This window comes from Formica exsecta, unplaced genomic scaffold, assembly GCF_003651465.1.
Source record: "Formica exsecta isolate Colony F162 unplaced genomic scaffold, ASM365146v1 scaffold59, whole genome shotgun sequence".
Lineage (NCBI taxonomy): Eukaryota > Metazoa > Arthropoda > Insecta > Hymenoptera > Formicidae > Formica > Formica exsecta.
In genome coordinates this window covers 800023-822866 of record NW_021853174.1, presented here as the reverse complement: position 1 = coordinate 822866, position 22844 = coordinate 800023, and the positions used below count along the sequence as shown (strand labels likewise).

At 36.7% G+C, this 22844-nt stretch overlaps 2 protein-coding genes across 2 annotated transcripts; one reads left to right on the top strand and one right to left on the bottom strand.

Moving 5' to 3' along the window:
• Positions 1–511: 511 nt before the first annotated feature.
• Positions 512–19015, bottom strand: LOC115242341 (nucleosome-remodeling factor subunit NURF301). Its single transcript, XM_029818568.1, has 24 exons — positions 16475–19015; positions 15682–15964; positions 15065–15273; positions 14576–14929; positions 13303–14451; positions 12810–13000; positions 11160–12636; positions 10877–11012; positions 9854–10161; positions 9532–9669; positions 9350–9457; positions 9034–9236; positions 8609–8849; positions 8286–8498; positions 7713–8021; positions 7441–7629; positions 7002–7232; positions 6263–6605; positions 4162–4363; positions 3053–3318; positions 2553–2720; positions 2025–2220; positions 1726–1810; positions 512–1547 (listed from the first exon to the last, which is right to left on the bottom strand). Exons 1-24 carry the CDS (start codon positions 17550–17552, stop codon positions 1345–1347), a joined length of 8280 nt encoding a protein of 2759 aa, XP_029674428.1. The 5' UTR covers positions 17553–19015; the 3' UTR covers positions 512–1344.
• A 137-nt stretch (positions 19016–19152) lies between these two features.
• On the top strand, positions 19153–22411 carry LOC115242340 (probable aminoacyl tRNA synthase complex-interacting multifunctional protein 2). The gene is made up of 4 exons (XM_029818567.1): positions 19153–19528; positions 20898–21074; positions 21241–21454; positions 21695–22411. Exons 1-4 carry the CDS (start codon positions 19313–19315, stop codon positions 22099–22101), a joined length of 1014 nt encoding a protein of 337 aa, XP_029674427.1. The 5' UTR covers positions 19153–19312; the 3' UTR covers positions 22102–22411.
• The last annotated feature ends 433 nt before the right edge of the window (positions 22412–22844 follow it).

Sequence of the window (22844 nt, the reverse complement as noted above, 5' to 3'; positions counted from 1 at the left end):
TATAGAAAAAGAAAATTTAATATACAAAAAATACAAACTTGCCTATTGCACTTTTTTATAGTTAAAATATGATAATGTGTGCGGATTAAATCAGTCCTGAATTCGAACTTATATTCTTAACTTAGATCAGTGTCAAATTAATATATTAACAGTCTCTCTGTCTTTCTACATCTGAGAAGATCATTATTTGCATAGAAAATAATACATATGGGCTACTTCGGAGGAATTATAAATATCTAATTAAAATAAATAATTCGAGATACAATTTAAAATAAACTCTCAGCATTACGATTTTATCTTCATAGTAATACTAATCATTAAGCGAGATGAATTCGTAATTCAACAATTGCCAGATATCATTTTATCATTTAAAGTTGATCTCTGAAAGTCGTGATACAAACTTGGCTAATTTATCTTTTTCTTTTTTTAATAAAGTTTTCATGTTTTATAGAAAATACAGAGAAAAAGTTACAATAGGGGAATGAAGTAAATCTGTATTTTGTAAAATCCATTTTGTATGTTACTTTCTATTTAGCATATTTAATATCCATATGACTAATGAATATTCTTCTTGTATTCATGAGGCATATGCGATACAAAGAGGCGAAAATCTGAATATTATTTATATCTGTTCTAAGAGAAGTGTGATAAGAATATTTAAAGTGTTGCAAAAAACTGTAGGAAGGATTTGAAGAGTGATTTGGGAATGCTATGCTCGTTGTCACAGCTATAAAAAAATGAACTGTGAAACGGATCTTACAATCTGTCAAATTCTCTATTTCTATGTATCAGAAAAAATAATGAAAAATTAAAGGGGTTTTTGGTAATAAAAACAAAAGAATTATGTTACATAATTGTATTTTAATACGGAAAATAATAGTTAAAAAAAATAAAATAAGAGTTAATTATATCCTATATATGGCTTTCTATTTCTTGTTTACTTAGTAATAAGCAACGAAAAAAAGTTTCGTAGGTAAGATCTTACGGCATGAGCTGTAAGTTCTGGTTTAAAATTCACACTTCGTACAGCATAATTGGAACTCAGAATTCGCAAGTTGCAAGAGGAAGGGGGGAGGGGGGGGGGAAGAGGAGAATGTTCACACAACTATAATAAATATAGCGGAGACCGGTGCGTTCTCTACTTTTACATACTTAAGCCTACTCTGAGAAAGTTTCAATTTTTCTATGTGTAGTGTACTGTACTGGCACAAACTGTTCTGTTCTGTTTTGCGTGACACGCACTGCACAGTAAATTAATTCTTGTGCACTTCATTTCGATCCGACTTCACATGCGGCTACATCGGTTTTATTTATTTTTTAATTTTTTTTTTCTTTTTGATTGATTTACTTCCCTTCGGAGAATTTTTCCCTCAGACTCTTGATTTTATGAACAAAGTATGTCTCGAGAGACTCGGCACATTTGAAGAATGGCGACTCCTTGGGATTATAATAGCGACAATTATCAAATATCTTTGTCATATCACCGATAAACTCGCTCAGTTTTTTATAGGACCGGTCATTTATTCTCAATTCAATAGTCTGCAAGTCTAAAACAATGAATAATCTATATGTAATTAAATAAATATATATCAAAAATCTTTCATATGTTTATACATTTACACTATTTAGAGATCAAAGTATATATTACATTCAGAAAACTCTATACTTTTATAACAAAATGGCTCGAAGAGAAATGAAGTTGTTAAATTCATAGTTGATACTTACCCATTGGTTCTTTTATAACTTTATAATAATCTGGTGCTTCATTGGGATCTACTGGTTCCATAAAGGGCCATGCGCTCTTATGAGCCTGAAAGAAACAAGTTTTGTGTAAACAAATATTGTGTGACTAAATGTTAATTCCATCGAGTTGATTTCTGAATTCTTAAGCAAAGAGTTGAATGAAGATATATGTATTTTTTACACTTTATACATCATAAATATTCCATTTTTTTTATATAAATATAGAGAAAAACTTTTTTGTTGTTTCTTATAATATTTCAATAAAGAGAGAATATATATACCTGTATCTGTTTAATTAATTTCTTCAACAGATCGAGATCCTTTGCATTAAGGTTTTTCATATTGGCAAAGTTGACAGAGGAGTTACGTTGGCAATTCGGACAGACATACTCGTCAATGTTGTCAGCCTCTGATTGAAGAATACCGACACATCGGCCGTGGAACCAGTCTTGGCATTTGTCGCAGCATATATAAAACCTTTAAACAAAGAGAAAGATACGTTACTACAGATATTAAGGATGTAATTAAATCCATTGTATTTATATATAATTTTCTATTAATATTGTATATAGTATTATATATTTAAAAATATATATGAAAATCAATTATTAAAAACGGAATAGAAAAAAAATTAATTTAAATATAACTTTAAATATATATAATTAATATTACAATGTAAGAATGTAATATTTTTAAATTAATTTATTCATAAATTAATTAAATTTAATTATAACACTTTTATGATTTTTAATTCTTTTATATTACAATGTTAAATGTATAATTATACTTTTACATTTTTATGTACTTACTGAGATTCGTCATAAGGCTGCTTACATAAGCAGTATAATTCCTGCGTGTCTCTTGCATGTCTGCATTCTGTACAAACGAATTCCGACAGAGATTTACTCATCTCCTCCGTTATGCCAACACAATCACCATGGAACCAATTGTTGCACAAATCGCATCCCACATAAAATCTTTAAAAAGAATCGAGTTATTTATATAATTTTCATAAGAATATTTTACAATTCAATTATTGATATCAAAGTTTAAAGTCTCGTTTTGCCGATTAAATCAAAATACAATGTAATTCTGGAAAAGAGACATATGATTAAAGAATACTTTGCTAATACTATAAGTTTCGTTTTGCAGCGGTAGCTTATGAGTTTATCAGCAATATCTCATAATTAAAATAAAAAAGTTTCAAATTGTTTTTAACTAATTAAAATGTATACGCGATTCTAGAACACATAAAAATTAAACTGAATCTTGTATGGCTTCAAAATCTCTCTTGTCTTAGAAATCTTACTTAGTCTCGTCGTAGGGGGTTCTGCACAAGCAATATAGCTTCTCTTTCTTGATGCGAGTCGCGGACGCCGAACCGCCAGGTGGTGTCGTGCTGTTACTCTGGGTCTTGTGTTTCTTCGGCCTGCTGCTACCACCGCTCCGGCTAGATGGGCTGACCTGTTGTGCCACTTGAGCATTGGCTTTTCGTTTCGCACTGCCTACTTTCACCTCGTCCTGCTTATGCCTCTCCGCTTTCGTCCTGGTAGCGAGTTCCGTTGACAGATCCTTCTGCAATAATATTTATTCAAGTATTATTGAAATGCGCTGATAATTACAATCCAGACAAAACGATATAATTGAAGAGCTTATCTCTGAACTATATCTTAAATCCATTCATAAAAAAAACAATGATTATATATATTCTTTGTTAGAAAAATATATATGAAATGTTCCATTTTTTATTATTTTAATATGGTTGTCGATTTAAAATGATTTGGAAAGAAGTTCTTCTGTCTTTCAACTCTCTCTTCAGCAGTTGACTTTTTGCTATTGCACTAAAGGATACAGGATTACAGAATGTGTTTTGAACTTGGATAATATCGCGAGCATTTTCTTTGAACATAGATTACACGACTGCAGTAAGATATAGAAAATATTCGCAAGAACACAAGATCCGGTTCGATAGAAATTATACACGCGTTTGCGACGATGTTAGACTCGAAATTTGAATAGTGTAACAGGACTTAGCTTTATTTTATTACTGTATTATGTATTTGTTCCATTTGACATTAATAATAGACAAAAGAGGTAAAGATTTCTTTGTCCTGATTAATCAAACAATTTCCGAAGCATTTGTAACATCAAGTGACATTCTCTATATAAAATTATATATATTAAGGCTACATTCCAAAACCTACTCTCCGAGAAAAATTTTACTCGATGGCCATATTCCGAAACTTTTTTTAGCGTTTCTGATTGGTTCCAGGCCGGCCATCGAGTAAAATTGTTCTCGGAGAAGAAATTTTACACAGTTTTGGAGCCTAGCCTATATACTTTATAATTACATTTATATATATCATGTACTATTATTCTTGTTACACACACCACACATATCGACCTATTAGTATTTACCTGTATATCGATTTGAAGCTCTTTCTCAAGTAAAGCTCTCTTCTTAAGAATATCTTTCTTAAGAAGTTCTTTATGCCGAAACAATAAAACCTGCATTCGAGAATGCATCTGTTGTTTTCTTCGCTCTTGTGTATCTTTCAATTTTGCAGATCGGTTTTTAGGGGATGACTCATTATCTAATGCCTCCGATAGCTTCGACACTCTGCAAGTAATCATTTATAAATATATATGACACAGTTTAAAGTTTAAATGCATCATTTTGAGACAATTTATTTGCAATATAAATTTCTCATTTTGTTACCAAGAATAGGTGACATTTATCTCACATATTTTTTTTAAACATAACATATACAGGGGGGTGTACGGTTTTGCCTTAAAATTTTGCAAACTAATTAAAAAAAAGCACATTTATTATCTTCATACATATACAGGATAAAAAATTTGATCGTATATTGTTAAAAATAATACCCGTCCTCATCAGAAGATTTATTTATGGAGATCGTATAATTTTTCAAAATATTTAAAGTCTTTCTTCGAAGAAAATAGAATGATACAAAATCAGATTGAATTTAAGAAAAATATGTGTGTGTACCTGTAATTTTTTTATTGAATTATTTCATAACTAGACAATTTATAGAAGACTTATTTAATAAGAAAAAGTCACGTTTGTGCGCCATCTCAGTTCTTGAATTTTGAAGATAAGGAAACGTGGGAAAAATGAGAAAAAATTTGAGGATGAGAGAGAAAGAGACAGAAGGGAAGATTAACAAGATACTGAGTTAGCAAGAGAGATACTGAAAATAAAGATGATGCAAAAGAAAGAAGAAAAATAAAAAATTACGAAGATATATAACAAAAATATGAAATAAGATAATAATAATTTTCTTTGAAATTTTTATATATACTAAAAAAAAGACGAAGAATGAATGAAAAAAATAATCTCCAAATTCAATATAAAAGTAGAGGGAAAATGATTAAGGAATATCATTATATTTTATAATTTTGCCACATATGCACATGTGATTCAGATTGAATTTACTAAATCCAATTCAGACATCAATGAGACGGGACTAAATACGAAAATAAAGCTTTATCATGTTCTCTATCTTTTTACAAACATTGAATATATTTAATTAAAAAGATAAGAAATTTTTTTATCACGAATGTCTATATCTTTGTATATTTCACAAAAGTATTTCTAAATACAATCAAATTTGAGTTCAATATTCTTTTTACACACATGTTATGATATTAGTAAATGTTCTTTCTTTTAATAAAAAAATTTTACATACATAACATGACATATTTACATGTTTCACACAATCCCTATGATATTGTTTATTTGTACGAGTGTATGTGTCTATGTGTGTGCAAAAAACATTGAATTAAAATTAGATTGTATTTAAAGATGTAATACTTTCAAATAAACAGACATTTGAAAAAAGAAACACATTTGTGATAAAAAAGTTCCTTATTTTTTTAATTCAAATATATCTAATGTTTTTAAAAATATAAAGAGCATGATAAAGTTTTATTTTCGCATTTCAATATCGTAAGCACATACACACACATACATATATGCACGTATACAAATATTACAAAAGTTATAAATTTACAAAAATAAAATAAAAAAATTATAAAATTTACAAATATTAGGAAAAGCAAAACGATTAGACCCAAACAAAACAATAAAATTATATAATAACATAGTATAACGTAATAGTACAACTTCGCTTATTTGAGAAATGGTAAAAAACAAGAAGAGAGAGATAAAGAAAGAAAACAGAATAATATAACGTGATCAAATAATATAACAGCAATAATGAGTAATGATGAGTATTTGAAATTATGGGTATATGTATTTTATATATATAAACCTTGGACATTTATATATATATACACACACAATAAATCTTCGAAAAAAATTTTTTTTGTCTGACACCTGTTTCTACTAAAGTTAAATCTAATTGATGATTAACTTCTTAATATATATTCATATAAGAGAGGAATATTAAATATGTCAACACGAAGTTGCACTACAATATTATATTATACAATGCATTAACATTCCATGCCACCTATGATTATATGGTAGGCTTACTTTGGGGTCGTATCGCGATTTTCCTGTTTCAGCGCCGGTCTCTTTCTGGGTGTCTCTACCCAATCTTTGTCGTCTTTGTCATCGCCGACGCTAGGCGATGATTGAATGATCGTCGGCGTCGTCGTTGTCGTCGCCGTCGTTGGAATGTTCGACGAAGGTGCCGGCCGTTTGCGCGATGGCGGACGCGGCGTCGTTACTGCGGGCGAATTGTGATGAGTCTGGTTGCTTGTCACAGAGTTCTCCACACCGCCCTTCATCTGCTTCTCTTGATAACGTTGCAATTGCAACAATTTTTCTTCTATCTCCGGATTGAGGTTTTCTTGTTTCAAGGCATTTTTAATTGCTACAATCAGGGAAAAGTATGTAAATGTATAAATACATATAGATACATATAGTAAATGTTGCTCATATAAGGAAAATTTGCAAGAATCTTTTTCATAAGAAAAAATATACAAAAATGAAAGATTGTTACGTAATATTCATAAAAAAATTTTTATATCTCACATATTTCTGAAATTTTTTTTTTACATAACAAATATATATTATTAAGAAACATTTTTAAGATCTTTTTATATAAGTAATATTTTCAAGGATATATTTTGTATATAAGATACAAAAATATTAGAATTTTAAAAAAACATTTGTACGAAAACTTTATTCGACTAAAGATATTGCAAAACATACTTTTGTATATGTCTTGTATATTTTTTACACTTCCTTTAATTTTTTATATACTAACTTTGTTGGATGTAGTCTGGCGTCAGTATAAATTTATTTGACGATTCACTTCCTTCTTTCAAAGACTGCGATGAAGGTTGCTGCCCATTGGCTATGTTCGCCTTTTGCGCATCGTCTTCCGTTGCATTCGCCACGCGTCCTACTTGTTGAACAACCACTTTCGGTTTATCCGTCGATTTTGGCGTTACCGCTTGTGGAAATTCTGGAATGGTTTCGATGGCCCCTTGCGGCTCTATTAAAAAAGATGTATACCGCAAAATATTAATAATTATTTTATCAGATTTATTGTATATATCCTTCTAAAAATATCTTTTTATTGCTAAATATTTATTAGTATTATATAAATATCAACGCACATATGCACACATATAGTACATGTATACATTTGTCGTTGTATATCTCGTTTAGATAATAATAAGATATTAAAGAATATTGTATACCAGTGGCAGGCGGTGGAGAAACTATAGGTTGTTGCTGTTTCGGAGTCGACGCCACGGGGGTACTTGCCGTCGACGAAACCTGCGAAGTCTGCTGTTGCTGCTGCTGGTTGTTGGGAGCTTGAACCGGTTGAACGGCCAAGTAAATCTTCGTAGGTCCTAATACACCTTGTTTGCCGGTTGTTGCTTGCGCTGAAAGTGACAAAATTCTTAATTCGATATCTGTGGTGGAAATTCGTCAATGGATTGCGATTTTTTTATCTTTAAATGCTAACCTTTGAGAAGCTGTTGCTTCACTTGCTGCTGCACCATATTTAATTGTTGCGGTGTGAAATCCGCGCTCTGTAGACCCTGTAGTACGATACGCGGGCCGTCGGTTGTCTGGATCACCTGGGCCGTCACACATTTAATCACCGTGCCGGGCGGTTGTCCCGCCAGCAAGGAAGCCTCGATACTTCCCGGAGCTGGAGCCGTGACGGAGCTCTGAGTGGTCGTCACCGATGCAGTAGAAGTCGCGGTAGTGGTCGTTGCGCTCGCATTTGTACTAGCAACGGACTGTGCCGTAACTATCGAAGGCTGTGTAACTAAAAAAATATAAATTTGTTTCGTCAATATATATTTACTATTTAGATTAATATAGTATTACAAAAGTAATATCATTATAATTCTCTGAGAAATATATGTGTGTTCAATAAAATAAATAATCTATAGATTAATGTGTATTAAAACTGCTTCGACCAATTCCGAATTGGAAATTTTTTTATAAACAGTTCTGTCTCAGTTGATTAATTAATTTGCTTAAAATGTCCCTTAATCTAGAGAGCGAAAAAAAATCTAAAATTACTAACCTTGCTGTTGCTTATTGGCAGGGACGGTACTTTTCACGATTATACCACTGTTTGTCGAATTCAGATGTACAATTTGATTTCCAGTAGGTGTGCTACGTATTACCACTTGATGGCCCCCAATTGTTGTCAATTGTGCTTTACCTGTCGCCACCAATTGTTGGGCAAAGTTTGCGTTCGTAACCACTATTTGATTGCCACTTATCACTTGTCTATATATATATTTGATTTTAATTTATTGATATTGAATTTATTTTCCTCACTAATTTTTTTTCGGTAAAAGATCATACATATGAAAACAAATTTTTAATTCATCAAGTCAACCAGAAGGGTTATTACCTGTGCAGTCTGTCCTGTATTGGCAACTACAATGGCATTCTTCGTCGGTGTGGCGGGAGCCAAAGTCGCGGATTTCACGCGTTGGACAGTCTGTACGACTTGCTGCGGCGATTGTTGTGCTTGTTGTGTCGTTGAATTCGCTGTTGTTTTTGTACTCGGACTGGTTTTAGTCGCAGAAGTTTCGGAAATTGCCATCTTGGTAGAACTAACTACAGTCGCAGTCTTTGTCTGAAATGTATAACGTTGCTTATAATTTCCATTATATATACATTAGTCGGTACTGGTTTCTATTATATCGCATTTAATTAAATTATGTGTACTTACACATAATTACATATCTCACTTTTCCAATTTTCTATTCTATAAAATAGACAGAACGTCAAATACAGATATATTTTTTCAAATGAATTACCTGCGGAGTGCTTGTAGGTGTTGTCGAGTTTGATTGTGAAGAAGGAGTGCCCACTGTTTGGCTCACATTCAGTACATGTAATTTCCCATCAGGCATCTGGATCAACTGCTGACCAGGCAACAAACCACGCACTTGTAACTTTCCATCTGGCCCTCTAAGAATTTGCACTTTCTGTTGCACTTGTACAGGCGAATTGGTGGTACCTAGAAAAATAGGATTTGAGGGATACATTAGATTATACGATCAGGGATAGATTAAAAATGGAAAAGTTTTTCATTATTACATATATGCATATTGCATTGAATAATAAACTTACCTGTTTGCGTTATTTTAATTAAGGATGACTGGTTCAATGACTGAGCTTGCGGTGTTTTTGGTAAAATACTAGTAGGACCGGACACTACCTTAGTGGTTCCATCAGCTGCTGAAACAAGGCAATAGACCAGTTCACATAGCCTTGTCATATAACATGCTCGAAAATGAGAGTAAATAACTTACATTTCGTCATGTAGATTCGCCGTGTACCGATAAAAGTTTTGTTCTGCGTAGGAGTCGCCAAAAGAGAAGTCAATTGCGACTTTGTGCTGTTCGGATTCGCCGGAATCGCGACTTTCGAGACTAATTTAACTGTGCCGTCTAAAAACATAAAATTCATTTCAGTGCTATATTTTACTTCAAGTAATTTATTTTACAAAAAATTAAGTTTAACAATTAAGATTAATGAACAAGATTAAAAATATAATTGTTATCCACAAATCTATTTGTATTATCCTATATCGATTCAGTATGTACAATATTACATCTTCTGTAATCGATTTACCGTGAGAAGAATTAGCTGTGACTTTGACGAGCTGAGTAACGGGTGATGTCGAGTTCGCCGGTTGATTCTTAAGGGTCTCTAGGGCACGCTTTTGTTGATGAGCCGCTCGTTGTATACGCAACTGTTGCTCCATCTTCTCCTTGATCTCTTCCGGCGTCGCTTTGCCGCTCACGAGCTGATCGCCGGAGAGTCCGGTCGTGCCACCGGTGGCGGCGGCAACGGCGGTTCTATTACCACCGCTGACGACCACTGATTGTGGCGCTCCCGAACGACTCCTAGTAATAATCTGGGCATTAGCCTTCTCTAACCTGGAGACAGGACAGACACACCAAGCCGAGTGTTAGTTCCCGGTGAAAGAAAGAAAGCAAGCGAAGGGTTAAAGCGATCAGAGCGGTCCACATTTAAAATGAAACGGCATCATCGTCGGCGAATTCAAAAGCAAAATAAAGATGCGTTTCACACGAATCCGTTATCCATAACGGAAGTAAAATTTTTAAGTTTCCAACTTTTGTAAATTTGTAATAAAATTAGAAAAGTATTTAGAAGATGATATTGTGTTATAGAGAGAGAAAAATGGAAAAATTTATACGTACAAGTTTATATATCACTTAACTTCTCTTATTTTTATCTCTTTTATTTAATAAAAGAGTATTAATAAAAATTTCTATAATGTCCAAAATTTAATAAAGCAAATATTTTTTTACTGTAATTACAAACTCTGGTTATTATAACAAAATTATTTCTATTAATAGTCCTACTAACAAGGCTAGATTTTGTTCCTATTCCTTTTCATTTTTTATTCTTATAAGATTATTTTATTTCTAAATTTATTAATAACATAATCATTATCGTTTAATATTCGTTGAACTAGAATTTAAGTAGGCTCGATAAAATCGGTCAATGTCATAGCAACCGCATAATAAGAACATTTCAGAAAGAGAATTTCACAAACGTCTGCGATGCGAAATAACATGCAAATATTTTATCATTAGATACGCGCAGCATATATTAATCGCTATATACCTGTCGCCGTACTGTTTGATCTCCCATAACTCCAACTTATCCTCGTCAACCCATTCCTCGGTGACTTGTGGTTCGGTGCTCTGCGGAGATTCCGGACGCTTTCGTTTCCTCAGACCACTTCTTATAGACGTGACCTCTGTAAAAAAAATGAATATATAACATTAAATGCGACACAGAAGACGAATTTAAAAGACTACATTTTATCATTTATAATTTTAATCAAATATCGATCAATTAATGTAAACTTTTTACGTATTTATTCAGTAAATTATCTCATACAAACCTCTAACTTGCTTCGGAAGCTCGAGCGGTATTACGACCTTCCTGCGTAGATACTGCGTTCTGTCGAGGAACTGTCCGACATGCCGATGCTTCAATATTTCTAGCGACATGATCTCCGTATCAGTAGTAATCTGATTTTTGCCGTCAGTAGACAACGGCTTAGCCGCCATGTCGTCCCACCTGAGACAAGCCCAGAGTATTCTCAATTGAATCGCGGCAGCAGCTAGCGATCTTAGACCAACTGTTCTGTATAACCAGCAAGTCTTGAACAAAGGTCTGGGACATGGGTACGGCCACACCGACATATTCGCCTTGGCTTGATGATGAAATCCTAATACGGGCGTTTTACCGCCAACGCGAGACATTTTCCTCAGCTCGTGTTGAGGAAGCACTAATATACTGCGATGCTTATTTCTCGTGCAAAAGGTCGAACAGAGCGGATACTTGACTGGGGTACGTTTTTTCCTACGATCGGCCAACGAAATGGACACCTTCTTCAAGTATACTTTGCCCTTCGTCGACGTCGTCGTGTAAATTCGCTCGCTGCCATCGGCATGCAGTTCCTTAGTAATCGCACTTCGCTGCACTGTCCTTCCTCTACGGTTCACAATCATCACCGTTTTCGTACCACTTTTATCCGTCGTTGTGGTCGTAACTTCCGACGAGACAATCGTGGAATTACGATTCACGGTAGAATGTTCCTGCATCGCACCATCCAAACTCTTCGTTACTGTTTGTCGAGTCGTCGTTATCGTCGTGGTGGTTGTAACGACGTTGCTCGTCGTGACGGTCGTCTCCCCTTTGTCGTTCTCAATTTTGATCTTCTTTAAAGGTAATGAAGGTGAAACGGCATCCTTCGTCGCAGATTCCTCGTTGCAGTGAGTCGCTGATGCCACTGCCGATTCCAAATCCCGTCTGATCGCATCCTTCGTCTCGTCCGGAGTTTCTGTTTTTACACTGATGATTTGCGATGAGGACGAGGAAGGAGATGACTGTTGATTGTTGTTGAGCGCGTTTGCTTTGCGCGCCAGTGCGATTAGCTCGCGCTTCAAACGCGTCCTTTGCATGCATAGAGGTGAATAACAGGTATCAGAGATATGCACGGCGATGACTTGAGCGGTATTAACTTGCACAGCATTCTTCTTGCCGCCATTGTTCATGTTGCAGTAGCGCGAGTAACAGCCGACATTCTTGCAAAGCTTAATGGTGTTCGCGTATTGCGCGCGTATCTGCTGGATACGCTTGCTGATTGCCGTTAGCATTTCCTTTGTGGATGCAGAAACAACTGCTGTTGCTGTTTTGCCTGCTTGCTGCTGTTTACCGACGGACGATGGTAAGAGAGAACCATCTCCACCACCGCTAACAACGCTAGTGCCATCCATATCACTCTCTTCGTGATTTTCCATATCGACTTCCAAAGAATCTCCGCCACCTCCGCTCTTCTGATTTGCCGTCTTGCTTGCTTCTTTCGTTTTTTCCTGCAAAACATTTCGATATTTACAAGCTGTAAAGATAATAAAATAGAATTTATAATATCGATATTTTTACTACTAGTAAAATAATACTGATTATCTTAAAATACAATAATTGTTAAACAATGAATGATAAAAATAATAGATCGCATATTAATCAATAAACAACATATACTTACAGATTGCAGCAATCTCCTTTCTTCCAAAAGTTTTAAATGTGTTCTACGTGCCAAGAAATCGTCGATCCTCGTCTTTTTTGCAATTTTTGGATAAAGCAATCTTCCAGGACTGGTTAGCGCTTTAGTGATGTCAACCTCATCAAATTCAGTAATTGGGGTAAAAACCTTTTCGATTTTCATGCCAGCTAAAACTGTAAGATTTTCTATCATTAGTATTTTTTACAAATAAAATAAAACTTCAAAGTATATGTATGTATGTATGTGTGTGTATCTCTCTATATATATATACTTTGTAGTTTTTTTTTATTTGTAAAAAATATATAAATAATAATAATAATTATTATTATTTATATATTTATAATATATTTATAGCATTATTTATGTATCATTTATTATTTATATTACAATTATTTGTGTTCTCTCCAAAAAAAACTTCCTTTTATTAAATTCTCAATTTAAAATTTAAATCTTCTACTAAATTCGCTATACGTACATGATAGATTCATCTTCGTTTCTTGTTTGATCGATTGGGATTCCGACTTTGCTAAAGAGGAATCAATACCATTCGTCGTAGGTTCCTTTTTTACACCTTCCGGATTGTACTCCTGTTTGATTGCATCATTTCCTACATCTTCCTCCTTGATTTCTTGCTTCACCGTGATGCCGTTCTCCGTTTTGCTCGGACAGTACTCCTTAATGAGAAATTCATAGGTAGGCGGATCAACCGCGAGAATCTTTAAACCGCCTTGATCTCTGATTTGCACCATGATTTTCTGTGGACCGGCCCGTAGGCCCAACTTTGTCATCTCCGAAAATCTATAACGACGACTGGCTGATACCCACAGCCAGCCGCCCTGGCCATGCAGCCGGTACTCCTCGCCTTTCTGTTTCCACACTTGATGTTTCATGCCAAGAGTGTACTTGACAAAGTTAAAGAGCCGATTACGCTCCTCCTCATCTTCCTTCTCTTTTTTCTCCTTCTTGTCCTGTCGCTTCCTCTCTTCGCGCTCAAGTGCGGTCACTCGTTGCAGTTTCACATGACCAAGTTGATCATGCCATACACTCGCAAATACAACGGACTTGATGCACGCCTGCAGGACGATGAGAGTACGTGCAAAGTCACGCGGATTCACGCACGCGCCTACTGCCGCAGTCCACGGTTTACGTAGTAACGGCCAATTTGTATGCATGAACGGCGCCTGAATATTGCTCTCAAGCTGCAAGATTGTCTGACGTAAGGTGCTGACCAAGAGGGCACGAGTGCCCGTCAGGCTGCCCACCCATTTAAATTCCGAGACCTGGGTGAGCGAGAATTTGTGCGACAAGTGACGTTTCTTGTCACGTTCCTCGTTCCTCTGCATTTTATTCAACGCGGTAGGGTTGTTGCTGTACTGATTGACGTACGACTTAAAATTGTTGTCCATTCCTAGTTTGAATAAATGAGTGCCGGACGCGATTTGATGTGCTTTCTGACGCGTTAATCTAGTACCGTCGCCCTCGGAGTCTTTCAAACTCTTATCCAGCTTCTCTAGTTCCTCCTTCGACAACGGTGCCATACTTCGTCTCTTCAAATCATCCATGTTAAAGGTTCGTGGCTGCAACGATCCGGTTTTTGATCTCGTTACGATGGTGTGCTTCTTGCCTGAAAAGAAAGATTATTGTTATAAATATGCATATAAAATAGCGTAGCATAAAAATAGCAGAGCACACTTTTAACGCATACATATATTGACAACACTATTTTGTAGTTCTACAGTAAACTTTACCGTCTTTCCCAATCTTCTCTTCTCCCTCCAAGACCTCTTCATCTATATCCTCGGACGATGACGTAGAGGTGCTAGTTTTCGCAGTAATTTTGTCCGTATTCGCAGATGATGATGCGTCGGCATCGACTTCGACAGTTTCGCCGACCACTTTAGGTACTTGGGTAACTGACTCCGCACTGGATACCTTGGCCTCACTTTGATCCGTCACAATTGCCATACGCTCCTCGAGAGAGTCAGTACCTTCGTGCATCCTGCGTATCATTTCCTCTGCCTCTTGCCTTTGTTTCTCCTTTTTCTCCTCCTCCTCTTTCTCCTGTTTTTCTTGTCGTTCTTTTTGTATCTTTTGTATAAGACCTCTATATTATATATATAATATTCAATATTGATTAATTATGCCATAAAAAAAGCCACTATAAATTATTATTCTTAGTGTTCGATTTTGACAAAAAAAATTTGAAAGATGACGTTAATTGGAGAGATTGTTCTTACTGTTTTCTATTTCTAGGTACGATTTCTTGTTTCCTTTGAATTGATTAGTAATAGTTTCCGTGAGTTCCATTTGACGAACTATCTCATCCTTGTAATCTGACAACTCGCGACAAAGCGCCACTTCCATTTCGTTCTGATCTAACACGAGCATCAACTCCTCCAGCTGTAATGGCGTACTATAATACCACACCTCGCCGTCTTCGCTCTCGCTAAAAAATAAAATCGCAATAAGTAATAATAAAAAATTCTTTATATGTACATGTATATATATTCACAAACTTTATAAAACTTTTTGCTATCTTACACACACACACACACACACACACGCGCGCGCACGCACACACGCGCGCGCACGCACACACGCACACACACACACACACCCTCTAAAGATTTATAATTTTTTATTAGAATTCCCATAAAAAAAATATATAATTTATATGTACATAAAATCAATTATAAATAATGTATATAAAATGGAAGAAGTTATAAACTGTTTGAATATAAAAAATCTCTGCCTATATCTTTATATATGTAATACAATGAGTAATAAATAATTATTTTACATAATCTTTATCACACAATTTAAATTTGATTTATAACATTGAAACATGTCTTACACAAAAACTCTTCTCGCGAGGAACCAATATTTTCTGCCGTGTCTGTCGAATCCTAAATGCTCCTGTCTACACAATGATCCGTTCTTCTCGACATCGGGAATACAATCCACAACACCCATCACTTTGTTCGCTTTACATGTGCTACACTGCCAATCATCGGCAGGAACATCGACCAACGGCGGCTCCACGCATTCCAAGTGAAACACAGCAGGACAAGTCTCACAACACAACAAATCTCCCAGTCGATGGCATACTCTGCAGTGATCATCGTAATGCATACTCCCTGAAAAACATAGATATTGTCCATTTTTTTTGTGCTTCTCGGTAAAATTTCAATTTTCTTAATTATAAAATTCTTTATAAGAATGAAAAAATAAATAATATATTTGTAAATAATTTATAAATTTGTATATAAAACATATCTATAAAATATTTATAAAAATATATACAAATACTTTACATAAAAAGAAAAAAAATTTCTATCAGATATAGTATATATATATATATATATATACACACATATATATACATATACATCAGATTAATATATAAAACAAAATTGTACTTATTAAATATATTTTGAATATGAAAAGTAGAAAGAACCATTAAGTTTACGCTTAAGTTAATTTAATCTTGACTAAAAAGTATTATTATGTTATACAACAAGCGTAACAACTAATGCATCAGCATGGACATGGCATATTTTCTCCCTGCTGACTTTGAATATAATTGTGCCTCTAGAGGAGTTACAGATAAAACAATAAATTACATACAGAATGGCATTCCACTTTACCTTCATGTAACAAATCTTCCCTCACAGGATTAGTGATTAAAAATTGATCTGTTAAAAACTGTAGGACCTTGATTCTATTCTCGATGGCAGTAAAAGGATATTCAGTTGTGGTTAATATCTGTAAAATATTCTGATCAAAACTCTTGTCGCTTTCTACATACGAACGTAGCGCTTCTGGCCATGTCATAGAATCCACAAAATACAGGCTAACGTTCACTGAATCCTTCTGGTCCAGTGGACCAAAATGCGTCTGCTGTGAGTCCTCCTCACGCAGTAACGCCTTAATTAGCATGATGTGAATCTCTGCCAGCAAGTTAGTCTGATCCTCGCAAACAAGAGCGGCGCAAAAGTCCTCAAATCTAAAGGAGGACAAACGCACCAAGGTACGAAAGTGCCTAAGCACTTCGTAGACGGACAACGACGGCATGACCAGTTCTTTAGAAAGCAGCAGATCGTCCGAGGTCTTTGGTAATACCAAGGGCGGCAGTTCTCTGTTCTGCAGCCACAGTGGATCGGGACTGGGCGGTCGCTGCTGACTGAGCAGCGTCTTTCTGGGTGTGCCACTGGTAGTGCTGTAACTGGATAAAGAAAAGTCACTGTCGCTAGAAGGATCGGGCTCCTCTATACTCTCGGAGGATTCTACGTCGCTCGGCAGTGGATCTTCCTCGGGTTCGCTCTTGTCGCTGGACTCGTCACCGAAATCCGAACCGTAGTGGTACTCGGAATCGTGATAATCCACGTTGGGATTATAACCGCGACGCTGATAGGAACCACCTGCAGATCCGGAGTGGCCGCCCTTGCGAGAGTGCCTGTCGCGCGGACCTCGTGGCTTACGTTGATTCCTCGTGTTGCGCTTACTGTTCTCCTCGCTCTCGACCGACGGCGACGTCGGCCGCGACGCCGTCGGCGTGCTCGGCTGCGAACCCGGTGTCTCGGCGCCACCACCGGGCGTCCCCGTCGTCGTCCTGTTTTGCAAGTATTTGGGCTTCTTCATCAGGTGATATTGGAACTTCTTCGGTCGCTCCATCACCACAGACTTGGGCGGACGCCCCCGCCTCTTCGAGCCCCTGCCTGTCATTATTGCTGTTCGTCGCCGTGGTCCTCGTCGATCCTTGGATCGCTGTCGTTAATACCGGCACCGGCGCTGTCAATCTTGTTTCGGAACACGAGGGGGCCTATATAAATGAGGGGGGGATCGCTGTTAGGGCCTGCCTGCCCGCCTGTCTGCCCCGTCTGCCTTCCTTCACCTATCTTTTCGTCTCTCCTCACCTCTCCACGTCTCGCCTCGCCTCCTCACTCAGCACGTGGCGCGCGTGCTCGCACGCTTGTAAACAAACACAAGTGACATCGCCGCGGCAACGAACTGGATCCATCCATGATGTCCGATCCACTCTGATCTTTGCGCCATTTCTCACGGCCCACGGTCGGTTCCGCGCGGTCACGTGACCAAACACAATCGCCGCGGCGCGACTCGAACGGATGCCCGCGTCGCGATATTCACCGTCTCTACCCTTTCACGCTCGACGCACCGCGTATACTTCGATTAGCGAAAAAAACACTCGTCAAGATTCGATAGCGAGATCGGTGAGTGACGCGAACTACGCCAGAAGAAGAGGTCTCTAGCTGCGCCAGCGGCGGACGGAACCGTCGTTCAATGGCGATGAGAGCGGCGCTGTGATTGGCTCATCGGTGCGCCGCCATGTCGGCCGCACGGGAGACAGGTACAACGTAAAAGGGCGATCGAACGGACGTCGTGATGCGTCTGTCAGAATTGCGTCGACCGGACGATCGTTCGCGACGAGCACGGACCCGGTAAAGTGACGCGCGTCGCCGAACAAGGCGCGATCGTTCGATTCAACCGAGACGCTCGCGTGCTCCAATCGCCTTCACCGTAACTTCCTGCCGTCGTCCCTGCTGTCGGATCGACGTTGCGCGATAGGTGGCGACACGCGCGCATTCGAAATAAAAAGAGAAAAACGCAATTCTAACCGCAAATTTTATAAAAACGTTCGAGTATCGCGGAGATCGCACTCGGGACGTGACTCGAGGGGAGAATCGTTCGATATCGCGCTTCGATTTAGTGCCAGCGAGCTAACGTGTGACACTTTCGTCTCACTCTCGGCTTTCCTCGGGCCCTTCTGTCTCTCCTTCGTGTATGCGAACCCGGCCGTTACCCGCGAGCCATAGACACGAGTCTGATCTCGATACGTGCTAGAGGACACCACCGATCCGGCCGCCATTTTAACTCCTCTCGATCGATAACGTTACAAGATTATTATTGCGCGTAAAGTTTACACTTTCCGCGGTGCACAATAACCTTGATAATAACGAATCACGTGAATGAGGATTTCTTTTCTTTTACCTCTTGTAATCGTTTAAATAAATTTTGAAAGCTCCTCGTGCCCTTTGTCCTCGAGATCTCGCAGGGCACGCGTTCGATCAGTTCGATAAATCAAATAAAAAAAAAGAGAGAAAACTAGAAGAATTTAAGATACTATGCTCTCCCGTTATATACAGAACGAGAAATCCTCGCGATCTTAACCTCAAAAGAGATTATTATTCAATTTTGAACGACAAAATCAAAATTAATCTTACCGACAAAATCGGTGGCGCCCGAGCGCCATCTAGCGGCGCGCGGTGTAACCGCGTTACGTCATCGGCCATATGTGATGCCGCGCGCGCGAGGAAAACGTGGTTCGCGTCATTGCGGTGAGTGCGCAAGTGCGGAGCGGGAGGAAGGGGGAGAGTGAACGAGAGATCGTGGTGAACGAGGAGCAAGATCTTTCCTTATCTTTCCATTTTCCGAGTGCGTGGGAGAAAATCGTTCTCGATCGAGAGATGAGTTCCGACCTCGGGAAAGTCGTATACCCGATGCGACCGTTAACGACGCTACCGCCGATATCGCCGCAGGAGGTCATGTACAAAATGCAAAATATCCACGAGGTGAAGTTCTTGCCTATAGACGAGCACCAACGTCGTCTCATAGAAACCCTCGATACCAAGATGCCCGCCACGGAACTCGACATCCCGGAGGAGATTATCCGTATTCTGAAGGTTTCAGTTTCGTTCCTACGTCGCGCGACACCGTGACCGCGACACCCTCTCGTCCGCGCGCGCTCGCTCGCGTCCTGGGCACGCGGACACGCGCGGAAAATCGCAGCCGGTAAAGGCAGTGCGGACGAGCGCGCGACATGATGACTCCTCCCGAAAATTTCCGCGAGCACACTGATCCGCGATCGACCAGGAGCGGAGCGGAGGAGCGACGTGCTGCGGTTCCTCTCTGTCTCTCTCTCTCTCTCTCTGTCTCTTTTTCTGTTTCTGTCCTGGGGCTTGATCGATGTTCCTCCTGTCCCTCCCTGTGATCTTTTTTTCCTCGGGTATCTCTCGCGCGAACGAATACGAAAATTGGAGAAAAGGCACCGCCGATCAAAAGTTGTGAGAACGAGACGTGCGGATCTCGTGGGGCGGGGAACTACTTGACTCACGCGCGAAAGAGAGACGCGCGACTCCGTTCGTTGACTGCGACTGTCAAAAGCGAAAAAGTTCCGAGCAAAATTCTGAGTTGCCGTTAGAAACAAGGAGGGGGGGAGGATTAATTCGTCGAGGTGTTCTAATCTTATTATGTTATTACAATCGATAAATTATTAATATCGAACTTGGCTGAATGTATGCATATACAAAATATTGTTAGAATTTATGTTCACTGCAATTTTACATTTAATAATCCAAGTATTTGACTGCAGAGATAAATTTGTGTTGAATGTTCTTGGTGTGCTTAGTAATATTGTATTAGTACAATATTGTATCGGATGAAATTTACTCTATATTAAAGTCTTATGCTTTTTTGCTTATTTGAACTCTGGTTGATTTGTATATTAATATTATATTTACATTAATGCATAGCATATTTCTATTATATCTAGGCCTATATCTAGGCTGGTAATGGAGAAATAGTAAAATTATTTTATTTGAAATTGTATTTGATTTTGATTATTCATTAGATGCAAATATTGTAGAGATCAGATGTAAGCCTGGAAAATACAAATATTTCTTATCTCGCTATAAAACTAAGTTTATACTTTTCTCATTAATATTTTCTTATTATACAATATATCTCAAAGTTCAGTGATTTCTCTGTTTATATTGGAGACAAGTATCGTGCAATGAATATCAAATATAAATCCAGCACAGATGTAAAGTTAGATTTACTGTTGATATATACTTATCATACGATAATAGCACATTTCTATCTAGTATTAATCTAATTATGATATAGAGTACATAGTTTTCTTAATATATTTATATACATAATTTGGCTATATTGTAGAATAAATGTCAGATTTATAAAATCTATATAATTAGATATTTCATATTAATGTTATATAAAGAACATATATTTTATAATTCATACTGTTCTTTATAGTTACCTATACCAGAATACCAAGATCTGGAGACTCGACAAATCAAAGTTCTTACTCAACTGGAAGATCTCAAGAAACAAGTCTGTACGTTGTCCCAATTTTTGAAACAATCAAATAAAGCACCTAAATTGAATGAAAATAATGGAGTAGAAGCTACAACAGATTGTGTACCATCTCAGGTACAAGAACTGTGCATCTTTTGAAAAAATTCTTGATTAATATGTTGGCACATTACATGTTGGTTACATCTTCTATGCCAAAATTGAATTTTTAAATATGTTATTGCATGTAACAATATCAATTTAAAATAAACAATTATTAGATAATTTTCATCATAATTTGCAGGAACCAATCAACATTAAAGTGGTGGTGCATGCAGATCCAAATTATGTACCATATTCAATACTTGCTTTGCAGAAAATTTGGACTGATGTTGATATTAGGGTGACATCATATAAACATTCTTCTATCATGCCAATACAACTTATGGTTCCCTTCCGAAAAATTAATAATTCTGCTGCAAAAACCATTGTACATTTGTCATTGATATGGAAAGAAAGTAAGACCAAATTGATTTTTTTTTTAATCTTAAGAAAAATATGTCTTCTACAATAATAATGAATAATTTATTTATTATCGAATAATTCAAGATGTATTAAAATTTCAGGAAAATCGAATTTTCCTTTGTGTAAACGAATTTTTAATCACTTTCTCATTATCTAAACACCAGTTAATAGAATTTATTTATTTGAATATTTTTTATTATTATTGAGTGTTTTTGTTTTTCTTTCTTTTCCAGCTAAGGACTTGGAAGTTGTTACAGGCGTGGAGGGATATGCCATAAGAGGTGAAAGCAATTTCCTCAGATATTTGAGCAGGCAAATAGATACGCGCAACTATGAGAAAAAAGAGTCGAAGCCACATCTCTTGGACATGGCACTCGATTGGTGTTATAAAACTTACGAACACCTTAAGACGGGAGGTACGTACAAAGATGTGAAGTTTTATGACGTAACCCGTTATTTTCGGGAATGGTACAAAACACCTGAACATAACATCGCGGAGATCGCACTATGGTCTTTGCTTAAACGGTTTCCTACAGAGGAAATACCACCTGAGTTTAAACCATGGTACAAATCTTGCGAAAAGACTTTCATGGATAAAACTTATGCATGTGAATGTACAGATAATACACTTAATAAATGAGCGAGATAAAACAATATAAATGCATTTTTTGATACATAAGAAACAATCTTGAATAAATTACTTTTTGCATAAAAATAAACAAATCTTAATTTATATTCAAATATATCCATCTAACAGGAATTTTGTATTGCTTGGCAATATATATTCAAAAAATTAATTTAAAAGAAATAAAGAATTACTAAATAATACAAAATTATATATAAAAACTTGTTAAAATATATCGATTTGTATAACTATTTGTGTATAATAATTGTAGAGTATGTGTATGTGTAATAATAAATTGGTTGGTCATTGTTGAGTTCTTCCAAAACGGCATAAATTTTTATTAAAAAGATTAACAAGTCTCTAAAAATGTCCTATATGATTAGACATTATAGTAAGGTTTTTATACCCTTACTTTGTTACAAACGCGTGCAAATGGAAGTTTATAAATAATTTTAAATTTGCACTACATGTATTCGCTGGCAGTGTCGCGGAAACATTATAAGCGTTTCCGGAAATACATTATGGAAAAGGATTCGCTGCGTTGCGTAACGTTTGTAAAAATTTTTTTTAAGAAAGTAATAAAATTATTATCTAAATAATTATAGCGAGTATAAAACGAATGATTTTATCGGATATGAATCTATAATAGTCTTACTTGTAATTACTAATTAGTTTAGGCTTCTCTTTGTTCTGTCTCTTAGCCAAGGTGTTATTATTCGCAGTTACAATAAATGCGACATTATGCAGTTATAATTATC

Excerpts from the sequence above, each read along its gene's own strand:
- LOC115242341 (XM_029818568.1), bottom strand. The coding sequence starts at position 17,552 with ATGACAGGCAGGGGCTCGAAGAGGCGGGGGCGTCCGCCCAAGTCTGTG. Across the intron at positions 13,001-13,302 it reads AACGAAGATGAATCTATCAT|TTTTAGCTGGCATGAAAATC; the intron begins GTACGTATAGCG and ends AAAATCTTACAG. Across the intron at positions 9,237-9,349 it reads AATTAAAATAACGCAAACAG|GTACCACCAATTCGCCTGTA; the intron begins GTAAGTTTATTA and ends CTATTTTTCTAG.
- LOC115242340 (XM_029818567.1), top strand. The coding sequence starts at position 19,313 with ATGAGTTCCGACCTCGGGAAAGTCGTATACCCGATGCGACCGTTAACG. Across the intron at positions 21,075-21,240 it reads CAGATTGTGTACCATCTCAG|GAACCAATCAACATTAAAGT; the intron begins GTACAAGAACTG and ends CATAATTTGCAG. Across the intron at positions 21,455-21,694 it reads GTCATTGATATGGAAAGAAA|CTAAGGACTTGGAAGTTGTT; the intron begins GTAAGACCAAAT and ends TTTCTTTTCCAG.